Below are 23,917 nucleotides of genomic sequence, written 5' to 3' on the forward strand. Positions count from 1 at the left end.
TTGGGCTCCGGGCTGCGGGAGGCTCCGCCGGCTGCCGGCTCGGTTCTCGCTTGGGCGGCGGAGGCAGTGGCGGAGTAGGTCCGGGGACGGCAGGCTGCGACGAGCCTCGGATCTCAGCCCTGCCTGGGCGTCCGAGTCACCTAGCAGGTTCCCGGGCGCCCGCCCTTGGAGTTCCCGGCGCCGGGGCGAGGCCGTTCCGGAGGACACTGGACCGCGGGGTCGCACGGAGTCCCCTGTGGCAGGCGCTTCCTGCCGGAGCGAGCCTCGGGCCTCTATCAGTTCCCTGAGGTTCCACGGAGAAGATGAACGACGAAGGCGGAGTCAGCTAGAAGCGCATTTAGCGATGCCTGGTTGGGGCCCTCAGTCCCCAGCGCTTTCTCAGTGTGAGGGGTTGATTCCACCACTGCCCTCCCAAAACTTGGGGTGTGTTCCCCTCCCTCAGGGGCCTGCTCAGAATTCTTCTTCAGAATCCAGAAGGCAGGAAGAGCCCAGGGCAGTTAAGATGGAAAGAGCAAGGCTGAGTTGGGATGAAGGAGACTGCAGGCCACTTCAAGTCCGCCGTTTATTTACTAGGTACCTTGTTATTTTAGAGCCTTCTAGACCAGAGAGAAGTGCTCAAATTGATAAGCGCTTAGATACAGGTTCCCATGACATGGGAATTTCAGACCGCTGTAGCTGTAGAAAGTTGGGGGAATACAGACGAGATAAAGAAAATAAAGTTGAATTCTACCACTCAGGTCTGTTAACCATTTTAATTTTCTGTAGTCGTTTATTCCCACTTTATGTGTACACCTGATGCGTGTATGTTGACTTTACCAATTTTCTCTGACCCCAAGCATCATACAATAACATACACTGTAAACACATTATTTGAAAATCTTTGAAGTCTCGATTTCATATGTCTAATATAATGATTGATATGTAATTAAGGTGAATTGCGGCAGCTTGGTGCCTGATCCTTTTGTAAAGTAAGATAGTTAAAGGTCTCTTATTTTTTAACCCTTCGATTCTACTCTGAAGGCAGTCATTTCTTTTCCTTCCCACTGTGATGAGTAATTTGGGTATGTGCTGTCAGGGACAAGAAAATTTAATGACTTCTCACCAATTAACCCACAACTTAGAACATAAAATATGTTTTGATTTGCATAGTCCTTTTTTTCCAGTGATGATTCTGTTCTGTGCTGTTTTATTTGGAAGGCACTGGATTGTTTCTATAGGTCAGTTGATCTGTACATGAAAGCACTATTTCATTTAATAGAGACTGAGTGCTTACCAAATGCAAAGGGTTAGGTTAGTACTATATATTGCAAGGAACGGAAACTCCTTTTGGGCTTGTGTTGGTCAGGGATCTCTAGAGAAATATATATGTGTGTGTGTGTGTGTACACACATATATATATATACATACACACATATATGTATTTGATTTAATAGATAAAATATACATTAAAAGGAAATTTGTTACATCAGGTTACACAATACTGTTTGGGTTGTCCAACAATGACTGTCTCACTCTGGAGAAGATGAGAGCCCGGGTAGTGGCTCAGTCCATGAGGCTGGGTAGCTGAGCACCCCGGTCTAGTGCTGAAAACCTGGAGGGTTCCTAGAGCTGTCTTGGTGTTTGGGACATGTTAGGATCTGCAGGCATTTGCACCCTAGTAACAAGGAATTCAGCAGCAGAGCAAAATTTATACCAATGAAAATTATTCATATCTATATCATAGCCTCTTTTAGATATAAAGGACATTTATAAACAATATTTGGGAATATGGACATTATTTGTCTCTGGAAAATAGTACGATGGCCCTCTGATGCTGGGAATGTTACCAAAGAGCTTGCTAGTATGGCTTGCCTTTGATTCCTGTGTAGTTTTAGACTTCCTTTGAATACTGTCCTCACAGCTTTGCATGCAGACTGAGAAATTACCATCTGGCTAGAAAAATAATGTGTACCTTCGACGTGATGGGGTGGTGGAGATGGGGTGGTGGTTGTTTTCAGGTTAAATCATTTGGATCTTTCATTAAGTGCTCAGAATTACTAGGAGAGTGAGTTTGTAGGTGACTGTGGGTTTTTATCCATTCCCCAAATCCTGAGGGTTCAGGTCCTGGTTTCACATGGTCTGAAGGCGGCCTGTCTGTCATTTGTCTGCGTGTCCTAAGCATCTGACGTGGAGCTCATTCTGGCTTTTTGTTTTGTGGAAAATGAGCAAACATTATGCAAAGCCCCCTCTTAAAAGTCACCTTTTACATGAACACACCGCCAATAAGTTGAACACTTGGCTCTTTCATGATGAAGACACACACGGAAGTCATATTATTTGAGCACTTGACAACCCTAAGTTATGTGACCCCCAAACAACCACTGTCCCATCTCCTTCTCAGTATCCCTCAAAAGCTATTTTCCTTAATCTTTGAAAAGGAAGAATTAAGAAACCTCAGAGCTGAAGGATTGTTGGATTTTTATCCGCTAAAGCTTCTATATGCCATGTGTCCTTTGCTGAGACTGTGGTCTCCACAGCCTTAACTGCATCCGCTGTATGTGCTGCGAGGGAGGAGGATGCTTCCCTGACAGTCTGGCCCGGCATCTGGACTGTAATGGATTCATGCAGGCTGCTTATGTGAATTGTGAGTTTTAGTTTGGAGGATTAGGAGAGGACACAGTGCTTCCAGAGGTGATAGTAGTCTTGGACCATTTGATTGAACATCTGGAACAGAAACTTCCAATTACTTACATAACATATCAGTGTCGAAGGCTGTGGCATGTTAACAAAGGGGCCCAGAAAAGACTTGAGCCTCTGGTCCAGTGTTTTTCTGTGCCCACATAGACCTCTGTGGAAAACCAGACCAGTGCCTAAAAAAGTATTTGGTGAGGGAACCCTAGCAGCTTGCCGATGAGCTCCTCTGCAGCACATCTCACTCTACACTTGGAGACAGGGCTGAGAGAGCACAGGAGACAGTGTTGGCACCGTGATTACATCAGTCTTCTCATGGCAGATAGCATCTGACAGCCGTATTATGTGTTGTCCTGGTGAAGTCTATTCGGAGCACACCAGCCTACCTTGCAGAGACCCTCTACTATGCGATGAAGGTGAGTGGACCCCGTGAACCATCTGTCTAACCAATGTGCCTTTCTCTGTCTGATTATGCCTTAGACAACAACCTGGGAATTCACATCTTCAAACGGGTTGCCTCTCCCTACTAAACCGCTAGACTGAAGTGACTCAGACCAGGGGCATTTGATGCTGTATGTGAAGACTCAATGCCTGTGTTCTTTCTCCTCTAAAGGGTGCTGGGACAGACGGTCACACCCTCATCAGAGTCGTGGTGTCGAGGAGCGAGATTGATCCGTTAAACATCAGGAAGGAGTTTAGGAAGAGCTTCGCCGCTTCTCTGTATTCTATGATCAAGGTGAGCTTCGTGTCACATTAGAAACTCAGAGCCAGACAGTGGGCGGCATGCAGGAAACGGGGGAAAGAACCCTCCAGTTCCTGTGCTTATAGGGTTAGAGCTAGGGGTTCTGAGAGAGGACAAAGGGAGAGTTGGATGTCAGGCCTGACCATGGTCCAACAGAGCCAAGGCTTTGCCCGGCTACAACATGTCCTTCTGTGTTCATCGGTATCCACTGTCTCTGTCAACACTTCTCTCTCCTCACCTTTTCTCTGGTGTCAGGTCATATCTGCAGCAAGGGACCAAGGCAAAGCCCTAGCACCCAGGTAGGCCTGTACCTTCACCTTTGTTAGCCTGAGAGAAACTGGGAGTCTGTTTGGAAAGCATGATGAGCTTCATATACTTGGAAAAGTTTCCTTGCCCTCTCTTTCTAAATGGAAGAACATACTTCACAGTCATCAAGAGAACAGCTCTTGAGGGGTCAAATTAGAAAGCTAAAGTAAGCAATGTTGATAGGAAATGCCCTGCGTAGCATTCCTGTTGTGGGAGTCATGAGAAGTTCCCGGTTGGGAGAAAAGTCATAGCAACACAATCCGTGCCCAGATAGCTCCTGATCTCTTATTTCCTGTGGCGTTTGTGAGTCAGTGAGCTGTGTCTGGTTCCAGGGCGACACATCTGGAGACTATAAGAAAACTCTGCTGCTGCCCTGTGGAGGAGAGGACGACTGAGGGAGGGAGCCTAGAGCGCACGGTGACCCTGCTGCCTCCATCAGCTTCCCTCAGCGACTGCAGCCATGCTTGCCTTCCTGTGCCTGACAAGCTGCCTTACTCATGCTAGTACGCTAATGACCAAATGTGTCATTAGTATTGCTAATGACAATAGTGGCACGCCCTCCTGATCTCCCTGTTGACATTAGTGCTGGCCTTCACTCCTGTGTGTGTCTAAGTCTGAGTTAGTAATACTGTCTGTAGCAAGGGCAGATAGCTTTTTATAATCTTTTTAAAGCTTCTTTTATATTAAGTTAATAACTGTATTACCTCGATCGGAACCTTAGCCGTGAAATTGTGAACTCCTGGAAATGCTGTCAATCAGGCTCAGTGCTTTATCAGACCTACAACATTATGACGGTCATATCAGGAAGATTAATGACAAATAAACATTCCCTTCCCTCAGAATTCTGTGTGCGTTGACAAAGCTTATCTAACATTGATGCTCTTTTGAAACCTGGCATTTGACGGTGGTATTAGGAAAAGCTACAATTATAGTGCATCTTGGAGTACTGAAAATGCAGCCCTGTGAACCAAATTTCCAATGCAGCAAGATGAAGAATGGTGAAGAAATAGGAGGTTGGGGAGGTGTCCTGGCCGGGCGTGGGGTGGAGTGGGACGCAGGTGCGTTTGTGCAAATGTGTGGGGGTGTGTGCGTGCGTGAATATGTGTGTGTGCCTGTGTATGTATGTATGTGTGCGCATGCATATGCGTGTGTGGGGTGTGTGTGTGTGTGCGCGCGCGCGTGTATGCATGGGTGTGTGTGTGTATGTGTGTGTGTGTGTGAGAGAGAGAGAGAGGGAAACAGAGAAGGAGAGAGAAAGAGAGAGAGAGAGAGAGAGAGAGAGAGAGAGAGTTTTCTGGTGACAAAGAGAGAAGAGGTTTATTTCCTCATCAGCTCACAATCCTGTGTGTTTCTTACTAGCAGAAAGTGGTCTCATCTTATCTAAGAATAGAAAGTCTCTGTGTCATTATCACTTGCCGCTTGCCGCTAGTCTCCAGTGGCAAGTGCTGAGGGAGGGCAGATGGCACTGGCCTTTGGATTCCTGAGTTCGGTGCACGGGGCACGTAGCAGCTGGCCGTGCATAGCAGCTGGGTCTGTGCCCAAATGAATGCAGCCTGGCCCCCACTGGCCAGAGTCTTAAAGAGCTCTAAAAAGTCCCACGTTGGTCAATCGGCACTTAGAATTAACCAGACCAGCTCACAGATAAATAATATATTTAATAATTTCACAAACACAGAAAACTCACACAACCGAGATCCAGGGAGCACACACACGCAGCTGGGAGCAAGAGAGAGCAAGGAGCAGCCACTTCGCTTCCCCATCAGAGACCCATACACAAATTAGGGATCAGAGCCTAGGATGGGTTCTTGTAAGGATGCTTAAACACCAAGATGAATGGAACCAGCCCCCTTGTTGGCAAAGGTGAGGGCGGCTGTATGTGGTGCTCCTCTAAGAGGTGACAAACCAATTGCGGTCAGGACGAAGATGGGAACGCTCCTTCGGTTTCGGGTGATGACTCTGGTAACAACAACAGAATCATAGGTGATGGGGAGTCTGGTGAAAAACCCCCCACATTTTAACGCCAGTTAGTATTGCATAACTAATAATCATACTCATACCGCATCCCATCCTGAAAGAGGATTTGAAAACAAATATAACATAGACCTATGGTCCCAATCCTGCTCCTCGGTGTTGGGATGCTGATAGAGGTTTTAATCTCTACCCCACAGTTATGTGGGGAGAATGTATCACTCAAGAGCCTGATTTGTTATACTGCTGGACGCAATATGACTGTTTGATCCTCTGCTTGTGTTTTTGCCCCGTTTTTCTTTGTATTGTGGAATGGCACTTTGGAGGGCGATAGTCTTAATTGTTCTTCCAGGATCTGCAAGCTGAGTAACTGCTGGGATGGTTCTGATGGAGCCTTGATCATTTGAGTGCCTGCTGTGATTCCTCTGCCAGGGCTGGTGTCTCAAGAACGGTCAGGAGATCATCCTTTATAGACAGCGGCAAGACTTTGGATAACAGCTGCAATTGTTGCTGCTATTGCTGTCGCTGCCACTGCGGCTATGCTTGCTGGGGTTGCCGTTTCCCAGACAGCTGTGACCGCAGAGACTGTGGATCAGCTGTCTGGAAGGGTTAGCGAGTCCCTGCAGGCACGGAGTGCTCTGGACTCTCATATGGGACTTGGACTTTTAAATTTAAATCAACAAACTGCGCTTTTGCAAGAACAGGTAGATTCCCTTTGGCTCCTGCAACAAGTGTCTTGTACGTTACACCTGCTAATGTTGTAAATGCTTCTGATATGTTTGAACAGTTGAATGCGTGTTTGGATGGCCCTTGGAATTCCTCCTTTTTGAATTTTACCCTGCAGACAGCTCATCATATTGTTAATATGAATAGCACACGGGTTCCTGCTGTGTCTGGATCCAGTCAGTGGAATGCCATAGTCCAGTTTGGGGGCTGGGTCCAGCAATTGTCTGCAATGCTCTCACTGCGCTGATATTGCTGATATTGGGGTTATCTGTTTTTGGATTCTCTGCCGCTTTATGTGGCAATCCCACGTACAGTACACTGTCACTCAACAAGTGTTGCTCGGGTTGTCTTCGGGTAATCAGGAAGCGCCCCAAGTCTGGCTGCAGAAGTCATGAGGGATCCCTATGATGGGCAACTGTCCTGGTATAGAAAGCTCGCCTAAGACAGGGGTTAAGACCTCCCATAGAGAGGTTAGAGTACCTATCTGGGGGAGTCCTAAGACAGGGGCTCTCATGCTTTTAAAGTAAAAAGGGGGGAATTGCTGGGTCCCTTGAGGACAGGCCTTCGCACCCCCACTGGATCTGTTTTGTACTCTTGTGGTTGGTTGGTTGGAAACAGGAACAAGGACAGGAACAATCTGTCGTTTTCAGCAATGTTTCTAAGGCTGTTTGCCCCTAAGATATGTGAGTTGGGATGATGAGCTTCCTGCTTTTGCTGGCTCCGCCTCCCCTGCTGAGGGCTATATATGCCGTGTGAAAAAGTGGAATAAAGGCTTGTGTGCAGAACCTGAAGTAGTGCTGTGCGTTAATCCCGACGTCCCTCGCTCAGAACAACTACAGTTGCCGTGCTGGCGCGGCAAGTATGAAAGCTTCTTTTAGTTACATGAGCGATTTCTAAGAAAAGCATATTATCAGGAACAGGTGTTTGACATAACACATCCTTTGTCCCTGGGAACGTAAACCTCAGACAAGTGGTCTCATCTTATCTAAGAATAGAAAGTTTCTGTTTCATTATCGCTTTCATGGCCTTCCCCAAGCTCCTCTTTCTAACCCTTTCTTTATCTCATCTAGTGACCAAATATGCCTGACGGCTCTCTGCGCCTGCCAAATATACTTTCTTGTACCTTCTTATGCAGCAGACACCATGCGGGGTCGGGATCTAGCAAGCCTATCCATAAAGTTCAAAGTATATTATACCACTCTATGTTCATCAACATTAACCCATCTATTCCCTTGCTCATCATACACCCCAGTGTATGGCAAGGGTTCTGCTGTAGTCTTATACATTCCCACACTGTGCTTCCCTATCCCAGAGCTGTTCCTGAAGAGATAATCCTTGTCTTGTAGATATAAAGAATATCGTCATTATAAAAGAGATGGTGCAAAGCCCATATCCTACATAGCCAGCTAATGGAGAAACCCGTCTATGCCTCAACGGGTGGCCTATACCGGGCCTTCTGCCATTGACCTCCAAGAAGCCTAGTCCCATAGGATACGCAGCTCCCGTCCGGCATAGTGACGTATGTCATGTCACACAGACGACACTGGAGTTGGTGTGGCAATCCCCCAATCATTCCTGAGACCCGAGACCAGGTCCTGAGACCTCTTCACAGTGTCAAGCACCTACCTGGCTTGGTCTTAATCGCCCTCTTCTGATGTTTCCGACAAGAGTCTCATAATGAGTTCATGCACCTTTATAAGGGCATCGGAGTAGGGCGAGTTGATGATTAGGTATCTTTTGACACTTTCCAGGGCGGACATGCCTCTTGTTGTTTGAAAGTCCCCGGGAAAGAGGCTCGTCCACGTGTCCAGGAGGGTGCAGATGGCCCTGGTGGAAAGGGACAGACAGGACACTTAGTGGCCTGGACTTTCCTTTGCCATCCCGCCCAAGACTCCGTGCATGTGAGACTGCAAAGGAGGGGATATCCAACCCGTAGACATACGAGGACAATGAGCAGGACTGAGAGGGCCATGGGAGCAGGGAGCTCCATGCGCCCCCATGCTCAGGCTCTAATGGAGCACAGCTGAGCGAGCCTTCATGCCATGGACTGAGATGAGGGTAGGGTCTCAGAGGGCCACCGGAGGCCACAGGCTTTCCCCATATCCCCAATTGCAAGGGCCGTGCTCATGCAATTCTTTTCACCCCCCAGTCAATGCTTAGACCTCAGTATGGTAGTAGAAATGTGGAGCGTGAGCTCCAAGCATTGGCCACCCCTCACCCTTGGTACCCCAGGGAGCCCACCCTGCAGAGCCAAGGCCCGCCTTTCTCAGATTGTAAAGCTCACTTACGCCTTTATTTGCTCATCCTCCTGGCAGCCGGGGTGGAAGCATGCATACCTGGAGGAGATCAGGAAGGATGTTACCTGTGGAGTCCCAGTTCCCTACCTAAAAGACATCTGGGGGGCCTGCTGACTGCTGGAGCAGAATCAAAGTCCAGAGCCTAGAAGTTCTCTCTGCTCTCAGGTTACTAGTTCACCTGCATTCTGTAGGTGCTTCAAATATGTCTGTGCAGTATGTCTACCCGGACATCTCAGTGGACACAGCTTCCCTCGGATTATCCTCCACGGGTCTCCACTCAAGACCCATCTCTATCGGGTGCTCCAATATGAATTCTAGAACCCCCTTTCCAATGGGAGAAGCGCTTTGACCATGCTTCAGGAAAACTGGCCAAGGATAGAGCTTCCTGAAGGACACCCACACTCATTAGGGTCTCAGCTGTGGACACAGCAGTCCCTAGGGCCCAACCTGGAAGTAGTAATGTCTGACTACATGCTGCTGGCTTCTGACAAGACTCTAGCAACTAAGTAGGCCCAGAGAAAGGCAGAGGCTTCCCATAAAGGACAAGAGGATGTGAGGCCTCTGAGCCGGGAAGTGGGCACTCACCGCCTGAAGAGCACATCCAGCACCTGCTCCATGGTGGTATGAGCAGGGTAGGCGCTCAAGAAGGCCATCAGGCACTCCCGGTCCCCACGGCGAAGGGAGGCGATGAGCTGTTCTATTGCCTTCCCCAAATCCCCGAAGTTTAAGGACATTGGGACTGAGTCCCTCTGGTCCTCCAGCTGGTCCTGCGGGACGGAGTCCACTGGGTCCCCAGGGAAGGACTCAGTCAGGTCCCCGGGTACTGACTCCGGCTGGACCTCCAGGGTGCAGTCCATGGGGTGCGGGTGCCCGGGAATGACCTCCCCCTGGTCCTCCAGGTCCTCAGAGGCAGAGCCTGTCAGGTCCCCGGGGATGGACTCCTGACTGGCCTCCAGGGAGGAGCCAATCAGGTCCCCGGGGACGGTCTCCCTCAGGGCCTCCGGGTCTTCGGGGCTGGAGCCCATGGGGTCCTCAAGCAAGGACCCGGGCTGGTCCTCTGAGGCGGCGGCCATTGGGTCCCGGTCCTGGTCCTCGGGAGTGGAGCCCATCGGGTCCCGGTGCTGGTCCTCGGGAGTGGAGCCCATCGGGTCCCGGTGCTGGTCCTCGGGAGTGGAGCCCATCGGATCCCGGTCCTGGTCCTCGGGAGTGGAGCCCATCGGGTCCCGGTGCTGGTCCTCGGGAGTGGAGCCCATCGGATCCCGGTCCTGGTCCTCGGGAGTGGAGCCCATCGGGTCCCGGTGCTGGTCCTCGGGAGTGGAGCCCATCGGGTCCCGGTCCTGGTCCTCGGGAGTGGAGCCCATCGGGTCCCGGTCCTGGTCCTCGGGAGTGGAGCCCATCGGGTCCCGGTGCTGGTCCTCGGCAGTGGAGCCCATCGGATCCCGGTCCTGGTCCTCGGGAGTGGAGTCCATCGGGTCCCGGTGCTGGTCCTCGGGAGTGGAGCCCATCGGGTCCCGGTGCTGGTCCTCGGGAGTGGAGCCCATCGGATCCCGGTCCTGGTCCTCGGGAGTGGAGCCCATCGTGTCCCGGTGCTGGTCCTCGGGAGTGGAGCCCATCGGGTCCCGGTGCTGGTCCTCGGCAGTGGAGCCCATCGGATCCCGGTCCTGGTCCTCGGGAGTGGAGTCCATCGGGTCCCGGTGCTGGTCCTCGGGAGTGGAGCCCATCGGGTCCCGGTCCTGGTCCTCGGGAGTGGAGCCCATCGGATCCCGGTCCTGGTCCTCGGGAGTGGAGCCCATCGGGTCCCGGTGCTGGTCCTCGGGAGTGGAGCCCATCGGATCCCGGTCCTGGTCCTCGGGAGTGGAGCCCATCGGGTCCCGGTGCTGGTCCTCGGGAGTGGAGCCCATCGGATCCCGGTCCTGGTCCTCGGGAGTGGAGCCCATTGGGTCCCCGGGGATGGACTCCTGACTGGCCTCCAGGGAGGAGCCAATCAGGTCCCCGGGGACGGTCTCCCTCAGGGCCTCCGGGTCTTCGGGGCTGGAGCCCATGGGGTCCTCAAGCAAGGACCCGGGCTGGTCCTCTGAGGCGGCGGCCATTGGGTCCCGGTCCTGGTCCTCGGGAGTGGAGCCCATCGGGTCCCGGTGCTGGTCCTCGGGAGTGGAGCCCATCGGATCCCGGTCCTGGTCCTCGGGAGTGGAGCCCATCTGGTCCCGGTCCTGGTCCTCGGGAGTGGAGGCCATCGGGTCCCGGTCCTGGTCCTCGGGAGTGGAGCCCATCGGGTCCCGGTCCTGGTCCTCGGGAGTGGAGCCCATCGGGTCCCGGTCCTGGTCCTGGGGAGTGGAGCCCATCGGGTGTCCGGGGAATAACTCCCTCTGGGCCTCCGGGGAGGTACCCATCACGTCCCTGGGAACAGACTCCTGCTGGTCGTCTGTGGAGGAGCCCATCGGGTCCCCAGGGACTGGCACTGGCTGGTCCTTCGGGGAGTCGCCCATAGGGACGCCGGGGAGCGACTCCAGCTGAGCCTCCAGGGAGGAGCCCATCAGGTCCCAGGCGATGGACTCCTTCTGGTCCCTGGGGGCGGACTCAGTAAGGCCCCTGGGGGCTGACTCCTCCTGCTCCTCTGCAACCTGAGGAGAGATCAGGGTGGGTGGTTCAAACTGGCACAGGACTACAATGTCATGATTAGTTATTATCATTCCACGTTTTCCTGACCCTTTCACTCTGCCAAACACCAAGTTTGAGAAAACTGAGATTTCAGAGTGGTTACCTGGCTCTGGCTGCCCTGCCTCACCTGTCTTCTCCTTTCATGGCTGCCGAATGGCCAGAGGCGCTGGAGCCACGATCTCCAGGAACCTCTAGGGCCTCTAGCTCTCCTCCTCCTCCCATTGGTGTCATCGTCGGAGTTCCCACGACTCCCACAATAACAACACCACAGGAAGCACGAAGGCATGACTACTAGTCAAGCTTGTCTAAAGACAAGTGAGCCTTCTCGGCTGTCTCTAATCAGCTGGCTGCCTGGTTGCAGGTTTCTGCATTGTTATGTCACAGTTAAGGAAGTGAGGTCACTCCTGGGGTCCTCATGCCCGAGTCCTCTCCTCACACAGGCCTTCCCCAAAAGCCTCTTAGGCCCCCTCCCTCCTCCCACGTGCACTACTTGACACAGAAAGATACAAAGGTGCTTCCCATTCCACTGCTCCTAGGGATGTCTGGGTACAGGCAGCACCTCGGCTTTCCAATCTGACCTCCTATTGTTGACCTGCATCTGAAATTCTAAACCCAATCCTAATTGCCCTAGCACACCTTAAACCCTCGCCATGTTGCCTTGCTTCTAGGCTACTTTGTGTGTGTTCTCTGTGAAATATGAGCACACATCACCTGCGTGTTGGGTTTTTAATGAGGATCTCGAGTGGGACTTTAGTTTTTTAGCAAGATTTTTTTTTTTTAAAAAAAATCATTCTCTTTTGCTTTGTATTGTATTGTTTTGTTTTGAGACAGGATTTCTTTGGATAGCCATGGCTGTCCTGGAACTCACTTTGTAGACCAGGCTGGCCTGGAAATCACAGAGATCCACCTGTTTCTGTTTCCTGAGTACTGGGAATGAAAGCATGCACCACAACCAGGGTCATGAGTGAGGCACTTGTATAGTTAATTATAAGCGTGTCCTTTTTTGAAAAAAAAAAATTTTTTTTTTGATTTATGTTACAGACTCCTTCAGGTCTCTGCACCTAGGCATCGCCGATGTCTCCTCTTTTATTGTGAAAGTTTGCCAGCAAGGGAAGCGGTACAGGGAAAGACACTGGGAAAAGATCCAGCCAGGAGGCCTGGAGCCTTCAGCAGCTCCTCCCCACTTCCCATCTTCCCCAGTGACTGCTGAGCTTCACTGCTGCCCCCGTGTGGAGGAAAGGGACACAGCCGGCGAGAATGCCAGTGGAAAGTGCAGTGGGATGTTTTTAAGTACAAGTCTGAGGTGTGGGTAGGCGAGATTTCTCAGCGGTTAAGTGCACTGGCTGCCCTTCCATAGGTCGTGAGTTCAGTTCCCACCAACCCCATGGTTCCTCACACCCGTCCGGAATGAGATCTGATGCCCTCTTCTGGTCCGGCATGCAGACATACATGCAGGCTGAATACATATCCATAATAGGTAAATAAATCTTTAAAAAACATGTAAAACTAAATAAACCTTAAACTTCAAAAAAATGCTAAAAAGAAGTGCCATCACTGTTAATATCTCAAATATATACACGAATTTATACAAACCAGCAGTATCATATGAATTTGTAGTCTATTTGTGTTCAATATTGGACAATTTACATGAACATTTATTTCTGTACTTAAATTACAAGGGCTCAAAGTAATCATTCATGCTTAGCAGGCAGAGCACGGGGCAGCTCGCAGAGCACGGGGCAGCTCTCCTTTACTGACGAGGCAGCGGCACATCCCTAGAGGAGGGGGCAGTGGGGCTTCAGCTGGTGCAGCCCTGTGGCTCCTTGCAAGGCTCAAGAGTATTCCCAGGCCGCCCCACATTGTTGGATGATGTTGCCCCATCAACATCCTCACACAGGGATGCTGACAGACCCCATCCCCGTCTGGAATTGAAGGCAACCCCCTGTGGCAAACTTACCATCCCTCTCCCTGAAAGCCGTTCCTGTGACCATGCTGTCTAATTCATGCTGCGGGGTGCTCCTCACTTTGCCCCCAGCGTCAGGCACCGGGCCTCACTTGCCCATGGTTCAGACCCTGCTCTGCTTGCGTGCAGCAGAGCTGAGCACCAGGACCTTGCTGTGCACTGCAGGGAGGGCAGAAGAACCTCGTTGACTTCAGAACCGAACTGACCATGTCTCAGAGGAAGCAGTTCTCTTCCTCGTTTTACAGGTGAGAACAGGGAGGCTCGGGGATGTTAGTGAACTGGTTGTCAATTCCGCATAACAAACCACTCAACAGTGGAGTGACTAAGGAAATTATTGTTACTGTTACTGTCAGATTACTGTTCACACTTCCACGAGGCATCACTTTCAGCCTGGCTCCACTGAGGGTTCCTTAGGCCACGCTCACGGGAGTCACTCATGAGACTATGTTTACCTGGTGAACTCCCAGGCACTCATTGTGTTGGGTCTCAGAAAGAGGCAGGCCATCCCGTCTAGAGTTTTCTGGATCAGGGTAGCCCAGGAATCTTCACACAGTCACTGTGTGAAGTTCCCAGAAAGAGAACAGAGGCGTCAAAGCGTCTGCAGATCCAGTACAGGACACTGCACACCACTCCTGTGACCATGGGAGTCCCTCACTGCTCCAGCTGTTAAGAGGGGCAAAGGGGCTTGAAACTGTGATGGATTTGTAGCCTTTGTCCTGTCTTAAAAATCTTGTCCAGCAAGCAAACTCTCTAAGCTCACCGAGGAAGTGTTGGCACGCAGAATTGGGCCTGAAGAGTCTGCTTCAGTCTGTGGGTTTGACCGCAGTGGTTACTGTGGGAAAGGAAGGCCTCTTTTTCTTCAGTTCCTCATGCTTTCTGGACGCTTCTGCTCCCGCACCCAGCCCCACGGTGTGACTGCATCAGTTTTACCCGTATGCTCAGGTGCTAGTTCAGAACTTAAAGGAACGTTTCTGTGGTGAAAATCTGATGTGATCTTTTCCTTAGAAACATTCATGAACCTTTATTTATTCCTGTCTTCTGACTCCTTGGCCCTGACTGGGGAGCCAAGCATTTACACTCACGTTCACCAAACTCTACACCGACTCAGACACGTGAGCAGCTCGCATCCCACTCAAGGACACTATGTGAGTTTAAAACCCCTTCCTTCCTGTGGTATCTAGAAGCAATCAAGAATGTGCTTTTGGGAGGAGGAATTTCATTTCATTCAAAGCTAATCTAAGTGTCTCAGAGAGCTAGATTCAAGAAGCCATTTTCTTAGGAGGTTCTGAGCAACATTGTGGAAGAGTAGCTTGGGGCTGTCTTTGGAAACAGAGGGACCAAGCCTCCAAGCTAGCGCCGACCAGCTTCTTACAACAAATTATGATGAAATAAAACAAATCGAGCAAGACATAGATTTTTTTGGACAGTTTAAATTGCCTGCTGGTTAATGCAGAGAACACATTATTCAAAATTCAAGTCATATTCAAAGTATATTTTCATTATTGAAGAAATAAGTTGTCTGAATTTTGTAACTAGAGACATTGTGTGTGTGTGTGTGTGTGTGTATTTATAATCTGGCATTCTTTTTTTAACTATTTATTTATTATGTATACAATATTCTTTCTGCATGTATGCCTACAGGCCAGAAGAGGGCACCAGACCTCATTACAAATGGCTGTGAGCCACCATGTGGTTGCTGGGAATTGAACTCAGGACCTTTGGAAGAGCAGTAAATGCTCCTAACTGCTGAGCCATTTCTCCAGCCCGACACTGTATATTTTTTAAATCTAATACTCATTTTTCTTTTAAGCACATAGAAAGTTTAGAGTAACAGATACAAAAGTCTATAAAACTTTTTGAAAGAATCAATGCATGTCATCTTGTTACCATAATAGTATTTGACACTTTTTAGATAGCTTATTTGGTTTTATGGTGTACATAAGAATAGGATTGCAGCCAGGCTGTGGTGGCGCATGTCTTTAATCCCAGCACTGGGATAGCAGAGACAGGTGGGGATCTCTGTGAGTTCAAGGCCAGCCTGGTCTAGGAAGCGAGTCCAGGACAGGACCCAAAGATACAGAGAAACACTGTGTCAAAAAAAAGAACGAGACTGCATCTTATTGTTATCCCATCTTTTTTACTTTTCTATGGCTGTGAGGAGACACTATGCCCAAGACAACTTCCAGAAGAAAGCTCTAAACGGGACTTACAGTTTCAGAGGATGAGTCCATGATCGTCATGGCAGGGAGCACGGCAGCAGGAAACAGGCATGATGCGGGAGCAACAGTTGAGAGCTCACATCTTGAAACACATGAGGCAGAAAGAGAGCTAACAGTCACGCCTCTTCCAACAATGCCACACCTCCCAATCCTTCCCACATAGTTCTACGAACTGGAGGGAGGGTCAACTATTCAAATATTTGTGCCTATGAGAGTCATTCTCATTCAGATACATATTCCATACCTGTTCCTGTTGGCTTCTGGCCAACATATCAGAATGAAAAATGCATTTTGTCCAACTCCAACAGTCCCCCGAGTCTTTCAGTCTGAACAATCTCACAGGACTCTCTTAACTGTAATCCCCCTGTAAAATAATAATAAATAAAATCAACTACATACTTCTGATATACAATTGCACAGTTATACATTACCATTCCAGAACACATGGTAAAATAATAGAGGACAGTGAGGAAATATTGGACCAAAACCCCCAAACTCCAAATCCCATAGCTCTGTGTCTACTGTCAAAGGGCTGACTTAGAAGGCTCCACCCCTTTAGCTTTGCTGGCTGCAGCACAACTCTCTCTCTCTTGGGCTGTGCATTAGTCAGGGTTCTCTAGAGAACAGAACTGATAGAACGTGTGTGTGTTTCTCTGTGCGTAGCAAGTGAATTTATTTCATCATAGATTTATGATATACCCAATTTTTCTAGGTCTCTGATATAACGTACTCTCTCACTGGCTAATCCCATCCTAGTGTTTATTGCAAAAAATCTTCAACTATTCTAAATATTGCACTCATTTGGGCATCTTTCCCAGAGCTGATCTAATTATATAAGAGGAGCTTTAGTTTTCTGTTCATTTAAACTAAAAGTTTTACCTTTTTAACGAATTGACCTGGTATTTTGACTAATGCTTCCCTAAATTTACATATTGCTTGGAAAAAACTGGCAACTTTGCAACATCACTGGGAAATGTTAAATGGGTGTGCTGATGGGTTTTTGGTTTTGTTCTCAAGACAGAGTTTCTCTGTGTAGCTCTGGCTGTCCTGGAATGCACTCTGTAGACCAGGCTGGCCTCAAACCCACAGAGATTCCTCCTGGCTCTGACTCGCTATGATAATGATTCTTTTTTTTTTTTTTTTAAGATTTATTTATTACATATACAGTGTTCTGCTTGCATGTATACTTGCAGGCCAGAAGAGGGAACCAGATCTCATTACAGATGGTTGCTGGGAACTGAACTCAGGACCTCTGGAAGAGCAGTCAGTGCTCTTAACCTCTGAGCCATCTCTCCAGCCCAATGATAATGATTCTTTAAAGACTTTGCAGTTGCTACAGCCTGCAACTATGCTGAGTTCTGCTGCAAAAGAGTCTTTATCAATAGGATTAAGTTAAGGACTAGCAGCGAGGAAGTTGCCCTGGATCTTCTAGAGAGTAACTAACAAATACCACCATGAGAGGGTGACCAGAAGCAGACAAGGAGATGTGAAAGTTGTGTCAGAAGATGGGGTATGGGCCACAAACCAAGAAGAATGTAGACAACTTCTAGAAAATGAAACAGGTGTAGGAATGACTTCTCTCCTAGAGCCTCGAGAAGGAAGGCAGCTCTACTGACCCTGTTTAAACTTCTGACTTCCATAACTTAGCTGCCAATAGGGCTAAGGAGGGGATGGATCCCTATGCAGGAGTATAGAATAATCGTCTGCACACCTCATGCCTGTCTCATGTTATTCTTTACTAACAGAGGAATAAATGTTTAGAAATTGGGTAGGCAAGCTTGTCCAGAAGGGATTAAGTTACTTTTTAAAATGTAATTTCCCCTGTCAAAGATTTTGAAAAAGAGTTCCCAGTGCGGAGTCTGAACTTCATAGTTTCATGAAGGGTGTTGTGGTACCAACATGAAATGTGCCCACAGGCTCATGCGCTCCATCACTCAGTCCCCTATTACAGTAACTGTAACCTCAGTCCTCGCTACTTCACTGTTAAAATGAAGTCTTACTCACAAAGACTGGTCCTGTGTTTCCTCTTAGGTGTGGCTAGACCTGTCTCTTTTTAACCAGGCTGCTCTACAATGTTAATCTCTTAAAAATATTTGTTTTAGTTGTTGCTAACAATTTTAGTTTATTACTTATATTCTAATTTTCTGTAAAGTATCTTCTTAAACAGTTCTTACTCTGTATTAAATTTAGAAATATTTACCTTTGGGGTGCTACACTTTGCCCTCTAAACTCTAGATTACACTGAAAAGCTACTTATATCTGCCTACTTACCAAGAATTAATCCTATGACAAATGTTTTCATGTGAACTGGGTCATAGATCCACACATAAACCTAGAAGAGTCAAGAAACCTCAGTGCTTAAAAGTTCTGCGGTCACACTGTAGTCAAGTGTACTCCACACTGCAGCTCCTCGAAGGCACCCCAACACCTAACACCCGAAGAACGTTTTCCTTTCAAGATCAGAACTACACTCAATCATTAAAAGGCTCTCAGTTTGAGCTCTCAGTTTCTGTAAAGTACAGCATTCTTCCATTTCCGAGTTCTATTTTGAAAAATCTTTTTATTGCTTGTATTTGGATCCATTTATATTACTAACACTTGGGATTTCAACTCAACCCTTATTACACTGTTTCCATATTCCCTGGGAATTAGATTCACAAACATTAATTTGGCTACTCACCACTAAATAAAACTCTATATGTTAAAAAGAGACATTTTCCAATTTTAAAAAAATCCAGAGACATGGTGTTTCATGAGTGTGTGGGTATGTGTGCACACAAACTAACCTTTTCAAGATGACAAGGGTTCAGCTTTTGTTCAGCCTGCTTCCTCCCGGACAGACCTACAATTCCTTCCTGGTACAATGGGCAATCTGCCAGTTGGTTCTGAAGACTTACGGCAGGTGTCTACCGTCTCCTACCTAACTGGTAACTGGCAATGCTTACTACATTATACAGAATACAGAAAGATGTGTAGGTGCCTATGTTTTTATCGGACTCTGAAATTCTTTACAGAGAATTGCACTATATTTTACTATACCAATTCCAGTGTCTGTGAAGCATCTGGCACACACGGATGTACTCAACGCTTAACTCAAGATATCTAAGCTCTTCCCAATGCAGAATTTAAACAGAGAGCCCTAGGAAACACTGCTTTTTACATATTTGATAATTGGTATCAGTGAATTAAGAAAGAATATGTCTTGAAATTCACATCAGTTTGGCGGCTAAGACATAGTTATTATTTTTGTAGTAGTTAAGTGACTACCTTAACAGCCTCCAAGCAAGGACATCATCGCATAAATCTCACTACAAAAGATAGAATGGAACTATGCCCTTGAACAAAGCATTAGCAATGTTGAAAATTTCAGGGCTCCAAGAGCTGTGTCTGATGAAACACTGCTGAAGAGCCAGAAACCAGTAGGCGATTCCCATGAATCATTCTCCTGCTTCTCTCTATGATAACAGAAATTCTGCGTTCTGACTGGGCAAATTAAACCCTCAGTATAAAAAGTGCATTTTGAAGACCTTATTTCAGGTGATCAGTAAATCCAAGTGTGCATTCATAAGATGGTTTCCTGGAAAGGAATAAACGTGCTTCTCCTTCTTTTTCTCTGTGGATGTAGTTTTAGGGTTGATGGTCTTTATGGATAACGAGGCACCTTGGCCAGAAGATTCTAACACAGGGAAAAAGGAGGATCTCAGGCCCGCCATGGAGCTCCATGCCTGTGCTGCTCACCCCTAGACTACACTAATGAGAAAGAGTCCAGCATGTGTTCTATACTAAGCGATCGTAATTTTGAGTTTCACATCACTCATATCCAGTCAAATCTGATTCTAACATCTTATAAAACTAGCTTAGAATAGTGATTTTTTTGAAAATGACTTTCATGTACTTAAATTAAATATTAGATTTTTCTAAATTATTTCTTTTCATAATGATGGTATCAAATATATTTCTAAGATTTTACTAGGAAAAACTGGAATTCTATCATACTCAAATCCAATATTCTAATCTCACCTCATCTCCATCCAGAAAAACTTGATCATCATGTGGCTCAAGTTTGAATTTTTTCTTAGTTTCCTTCTTTTTTTTGGAGTTCCTGAAGTTTCCTCCTATGAACAGACAGGTAAATAGAATAAATGCTTCAGACAGCAAACACTGTAACATTAATAAAGGGAGAAATCTGATGATTTCAACACTAATAAAAATCCTTGAGATCAGTATTTACAGATAGCCCAACACTTACCTCATGTGGCTGTAAAAGCTTTATGATCATAGGCCAATTAAGGATCACAAGAACAAATGATTTTTACTTTTTTAATTTGTGTGTTGATGTTTTCCCTGCATTTTGTCTAAAACATGTGCATGCAGAGCTTTTAAGAGAGCCAGAAACAGATTCAACGCAATGCCCAGCAAAATCCCAGCAAAATTCTTCAAAGACCTCGAAAGAACGGTACTCAACCTCATTTGGAAAAGCAAAAATCCCAGGATAGCCAAAACAATCCTGCAGAATAAAAGAACTTCTGGAGGCATCACAATCCCTGACTTTAAACTCTGCTACAGAGTTACAGTACTGAACACAGCCTGGTATTGGCATAAGAACAGAAAGGAGGACCAATGGAACCGAACAGAGGACCCAGACATCAATCCACACATCTTTGAACACCCGATCTTTGATAAAGAAGCAAAAAATTATCAAATGGAATAAAAAGCATATTTAACAAGTAGTGCTGGCATAACTGGATATCAACATGTAGACGAATGAAAATAGACCCATACCTCTCACCATGCACAAAACTCAAGTCCAAATGGATTAAAGACCTCAACATAAAGCCAGACACACTGAACCTTACAGAAGAGAAAGTGGGAAGTACAATTGGACGCACTGGCATAGGGAACGACTTCCTAAATAGAACCCCAGCAGCACAGACACTGAGAGAAACAATTAATAAACGGGATCACCTGAAACTGAAAAGCTTCTGTAAAGCAAAGGACATGGCCAACAAGACAAAACGACAGCCCTCACAATGGAAAAAGATCTTCACTAAGCCCACAGAGATAAGAGGTCTGATCTCCAAAATATATACAAAGAACTCAACAAATTAGACACCCAAGATTCACATAATCCAATAAAAAAATGGAGTACAGACCTAAACCAGAGATCTCCCAACAGAGGAATCTAAAATGGCTAAAAGACACTTAAGGAAATGTTCAACATCCTTAGTCATCAGAGAAATGCAAATCAAAACAACTCTGAGATTACATCTTACACCTCTAAGAATGACCACTATCAAAAACACTGATGACAACTTATGCTGGAGAGATTGTGGGGAAAGGGAACACTTCTGCATTGCTGGTGGGAATGCAAGCTGGTACAACCCCTTTGAATGCCAGTGTGGCAATTTCTCAGAAAATTGGGAAGCAACCTTCCTCAAGACCCAGCAATACCACTTTTGGGTATATATCCAAAGGATACTCAATCGTGCCACAAGGACATGTGCTCAACTATGTTCATAGCAGCTTTGTTTGTCATAGCCAGAACCTGGAAAAAACCTAAATATCCCTCGATTGAAGAATGGATAAGGAAAATGTGGTACATTTACACAATGGAGTACTGCAGAGCAGAAAAAAATAACGACAGCTAGAATTGTGCAGGAAAATGGATGGAGCTACAAAACATTGTTTTGAGTGAGGAAACCCAGACACAGAAAGTCAATTATCACATGTACTCACTCATAGGTGGTTTGTAAACATAAAGAAAAGAAAGCCAGCCTACAAACCACAATCCCAGGGAACTTAGACAACAATGCGGACACTAAGAGAGACTTAAATAGATCTACATGCAAAGTAGAAAGTAGAAAAAGACAAGATCTCCTGAGTAAATTGGGAGAATGGGGACCTTGGGGGAGGATTGAAGGAGGAGGCGAGAGACAAGGAGGGGATCAGAGAAAAATAAAGAGCTCAATAAATATCAATAAAATAAAATAAAAAAATAAAATGAAAAAGAGAGCCAGAGACATCCCCGGAACTGGAGTTAACAGAGGTTATGAGCCTCCACATGGGTGTTGGAAACTGACTGTAGGTCCCCTGAAGAAAGGCCTCTGTGCCATCCCTCCAGCCCCCACAGTGACTTTTAAAGTTTTAATTTAACTTCAGGAAGCTTACCTTTTTGGACTCTTCCTTTTCACCATCTTTCTTTTTCTCTTTTTCCTTTGTTGCCCTTTCTTCTTTTAAATTTTCTTTCTTGCTCTTTTTATCTTCTTCTTTCCCACTTTCAGAAATTTTCCTTCTTCTTTTTCTTTTTTTATGTCTTTATCATACTTCATTTCCATTACTTTCGGGGCCCAATGAAAAACTGTTTCTTTAATAGTCTGCGGGAATAGTGACAGATCTAGAATTACAACTCCCATGAACTACAAAGACACAAACTTTTTAAAAAAGCAAATATATCAAGACCCAAATAAAATGAGCAAAGGAAGATATGAACTGGCAACTCATAAATGAAATTATCAACAGTAAGACTATGGAAAAAATACAGTCAAGTAGGACAAGCATACAAAAGAGTATGAGGAATTCCACAAAAGAAAAAAAGCCAATCATTCTCTGAAAAGCAGTCAAAACTGTCATTTGAACTAACACAAGTGACGTTACTGCTTTGAGACTTACCCGCAGAGTCTCTATGAAGTCTCAGTGACAGTAATTACGACTCATTCTCAATGTTATGTCTCTAACACAAGAGTCAAAGGGAACATAGTTTATTGAAGAAATGTCAACATGGGAAACTGTGTTCCCGACTTCTGGGGCACCTACACTCTCTCTTGTTTGACTGGGTTTCCTTGTGATACCCAATTAATTCTAGCTCATGGGCATCCTACACAGCAAATGTCAAGATCTCCTCATTTGGCCTCCCATAAATGTTATTTATATCTGTTTGGTAATGTACAAATAAACAAGAATTTGAAATGAATCTTTAATGATTACTACTTCTAAATGCAAGGGGGAATTAAAAGCAGCAGGTTAGTGAGTTACTTGAGTAAGGAAAAGAATGTTCTTTTACTTCAGAATGTCTTAAAAAATTATAATAGAAGATATATTCTAATTTTCCTTATATTACCAATCAACATTTAATGGGAAATATATAATTTTTATGGGAACATCAAAATTTTATTAGATTATAGATGCCCACATATTAAAACTTCTGCTCAAAATAGTAATGTGATTAACTATAAAGTAATATTACAGCAATTTAGAATTGTCTCTACGTCATCAGTTTGTGTCTTTAGATTTCAATTTACTCTGTGGAAAAAACTTTCTCAGTCACACCAAAAAAAAAAAATCCTCAATAAGAAGTTGCAGAAGGGCACAGACCTAGCAGGGCTGCTGCTTCTGCTGCTCGTCCAGCATGGCTGCCCACACACAGCAAAGCCAAGCATGTAACCACTGCCTAATAAAGGCACTTCCCAGCAAGCCCCCGGCCAACATTTGCTCAAATGGAGAGAGACTAAGAGCAATGCCACTAAAATCAGGACCAAGACAAGGCTATGCACTCTCTCAACACTTACTCGACATAGTACTTAAGTTTCAGCTAAAGAAATACAACAACTGGAGGAGACCAAGGGGGATGAAAACAGGAAAGGAAAAAGTCAAAGGATCCTTATTTGCAGATGATATAACAGTGTAAGTAAGTGACCCTTAAAAGTCCACCAGGGAACTCCTACAGCTGATAAGCACTTTCAGCAAAGCAGCCAGATACAAATTAATTCATAAAAACCAGTAGCCCTCTTATATACAAATAACAAATGGACTGAGAAAGAAGGTGGGGAAAACAACACCTTTCCCAATAGTCATAAATAATACAAAGTATCTTGGGGTAATTCGAACCAAACAAATGAAAGACTTATATGATAAAAAAAATTTAAGACACTAAAAAAGATATCAGAAGATAGAAAGTTCACCCATGCTCATGGATCAGTAGGATTAAATAGTAAAAATGGCCATCCTACCAAAGTATTCTACAGATCCAATACAATCCCCATCAAAGCTCCAACACAATTCTTCACAGATATTGAAAGGAAAATTTTCAGCTTCATATGGAAACACACACACACACAAAACAGGATAGGCAAAATAATCCTATTGGAATGAAAACAGCATGGCATTGGTATAAAAACAGACATATCTGTTAATACACTCAAATTGAAGACCCAGACGTAAATCCATATATCGACGGACACCTAACGTTTGATATAGAAGTCAGAAGTACACACTGGAAAAAAGAAAGCATCTTGAATAGATGGTTCTGGTCAAATTGAATGTTAGCATGTACAAGGACCCAAACAGACCCATACTTATCACCCTACATAAA

General features: G+C 46.1%; 2 protein-coding genes across 8 annotated transcripts in view; one reads left to right on the forward strand and one right to left on the reverse strand.

The window, feature by feature from the left end:
* The first annotated feature begins 169 nt into the window (after window positions 1-169).
* On the forward strand, window positions 170-4,560 carry LOC146890038 (uncharacterized). 2 transcript variants are annotated; one of them, XM_087899625.1, is made up of 5 exons: window positions 170-573; window positions 2,993-3,086; window positions 3,284-3,406; window positions 3,668-3,711; window positions 4,051-4,560. In XM_087899625.1, exons 2-5 carry the CDS (start codon window positions 3,081-3,083, stop codon window positions 4,220-4,222), a joined length of 345 nt encoding a protein of 114 aa, XP_087755751.1. In that variant the 5' UTR covers window positions 170-573; window positions 2,993-3,080; the 3' UTR covers window positions 4,223-4,560. The 2 variants fall into 2 exon arrangements, with proteins under 2 accessions (XP_087755751.1, XP_087755750.1); XM_087899624.1 differs by having other exon boundaries at window positions 170-3,086.
* Window positions 4,561-5,353: 793 nt separating this feature from the next.
* The window catches only part of LOC148118858 (uncharacterized), an 87,080-nt gene continuing 68,516 nt past the window's right edge, over window positions 5,354-23,917 (reverse strand). For 2 of the 6 annotated variants that reach the window (XM_087899614.1, XM_087899613.1), the window contains exons 2-10: window positions 21,718-21,923; window positions 19,570-19,664; window positions 17,821-17,881; window positions 15,794-15,913; window positions 15,541-15,631; window positions 9,295-11,330; window positions 8,701-8,748; window positions 8,039-8,239; window positions 5,354-5,674 (exon numbers count right to left, since the gene is read on the reverse strand). In XM_087899614.1, the coding sequence (XP_087755740.1) occupies window positions 8,050-8,239; window positions 8,701-8,748; window positions 9,295-11,330; window positions 15,541-15,570 (2,304 nt within the window). In that variant the 5' untranslated portion in view covers window positions 15,571-15,631; window positions 15,794-15,913; window positions 17,821-17,881; window positions 19,570-19,664; window positions 21,718-21,923 and the 3' untranslated portion in view covers window positions 5,354-5,674; window positions 8,039-8,049. Of the gene's footprint in view, window positions 5,675-8,038; window positions 8,240-8,700; window positions 8,749-9,294; window positions 11,331-11,494; window positions 11,828-13,324; window positions 13,490-14,090; window positions 14,163-15,540; window positions 15,632-15,793; window positions 15,914-17,820; window positions 17,882-19,569; window positions 19,665-21,717; window positions 21,924-23,917 lie in introns of those variants that run through there. The other 4 variants (XM_087899617.1, XM_087899616.1, XM_087899615.1 and 1 more) reach the window with 4 other exon arrangements.

This window comes from Myodes glareolus, chromosome 20 (assembly GCF_982192425.1).
Source record: "Myodes glareolus chromosome 20, mMyoGla1.1, whole genome shotgun sequence".
NCBI classification, from domain to species: domain Eukaryota; kingdom Metazoa; phylum Chordata; class Mammalia; order Rodentia; family Cricetidae; genus Myodes; species Myodes glareolus.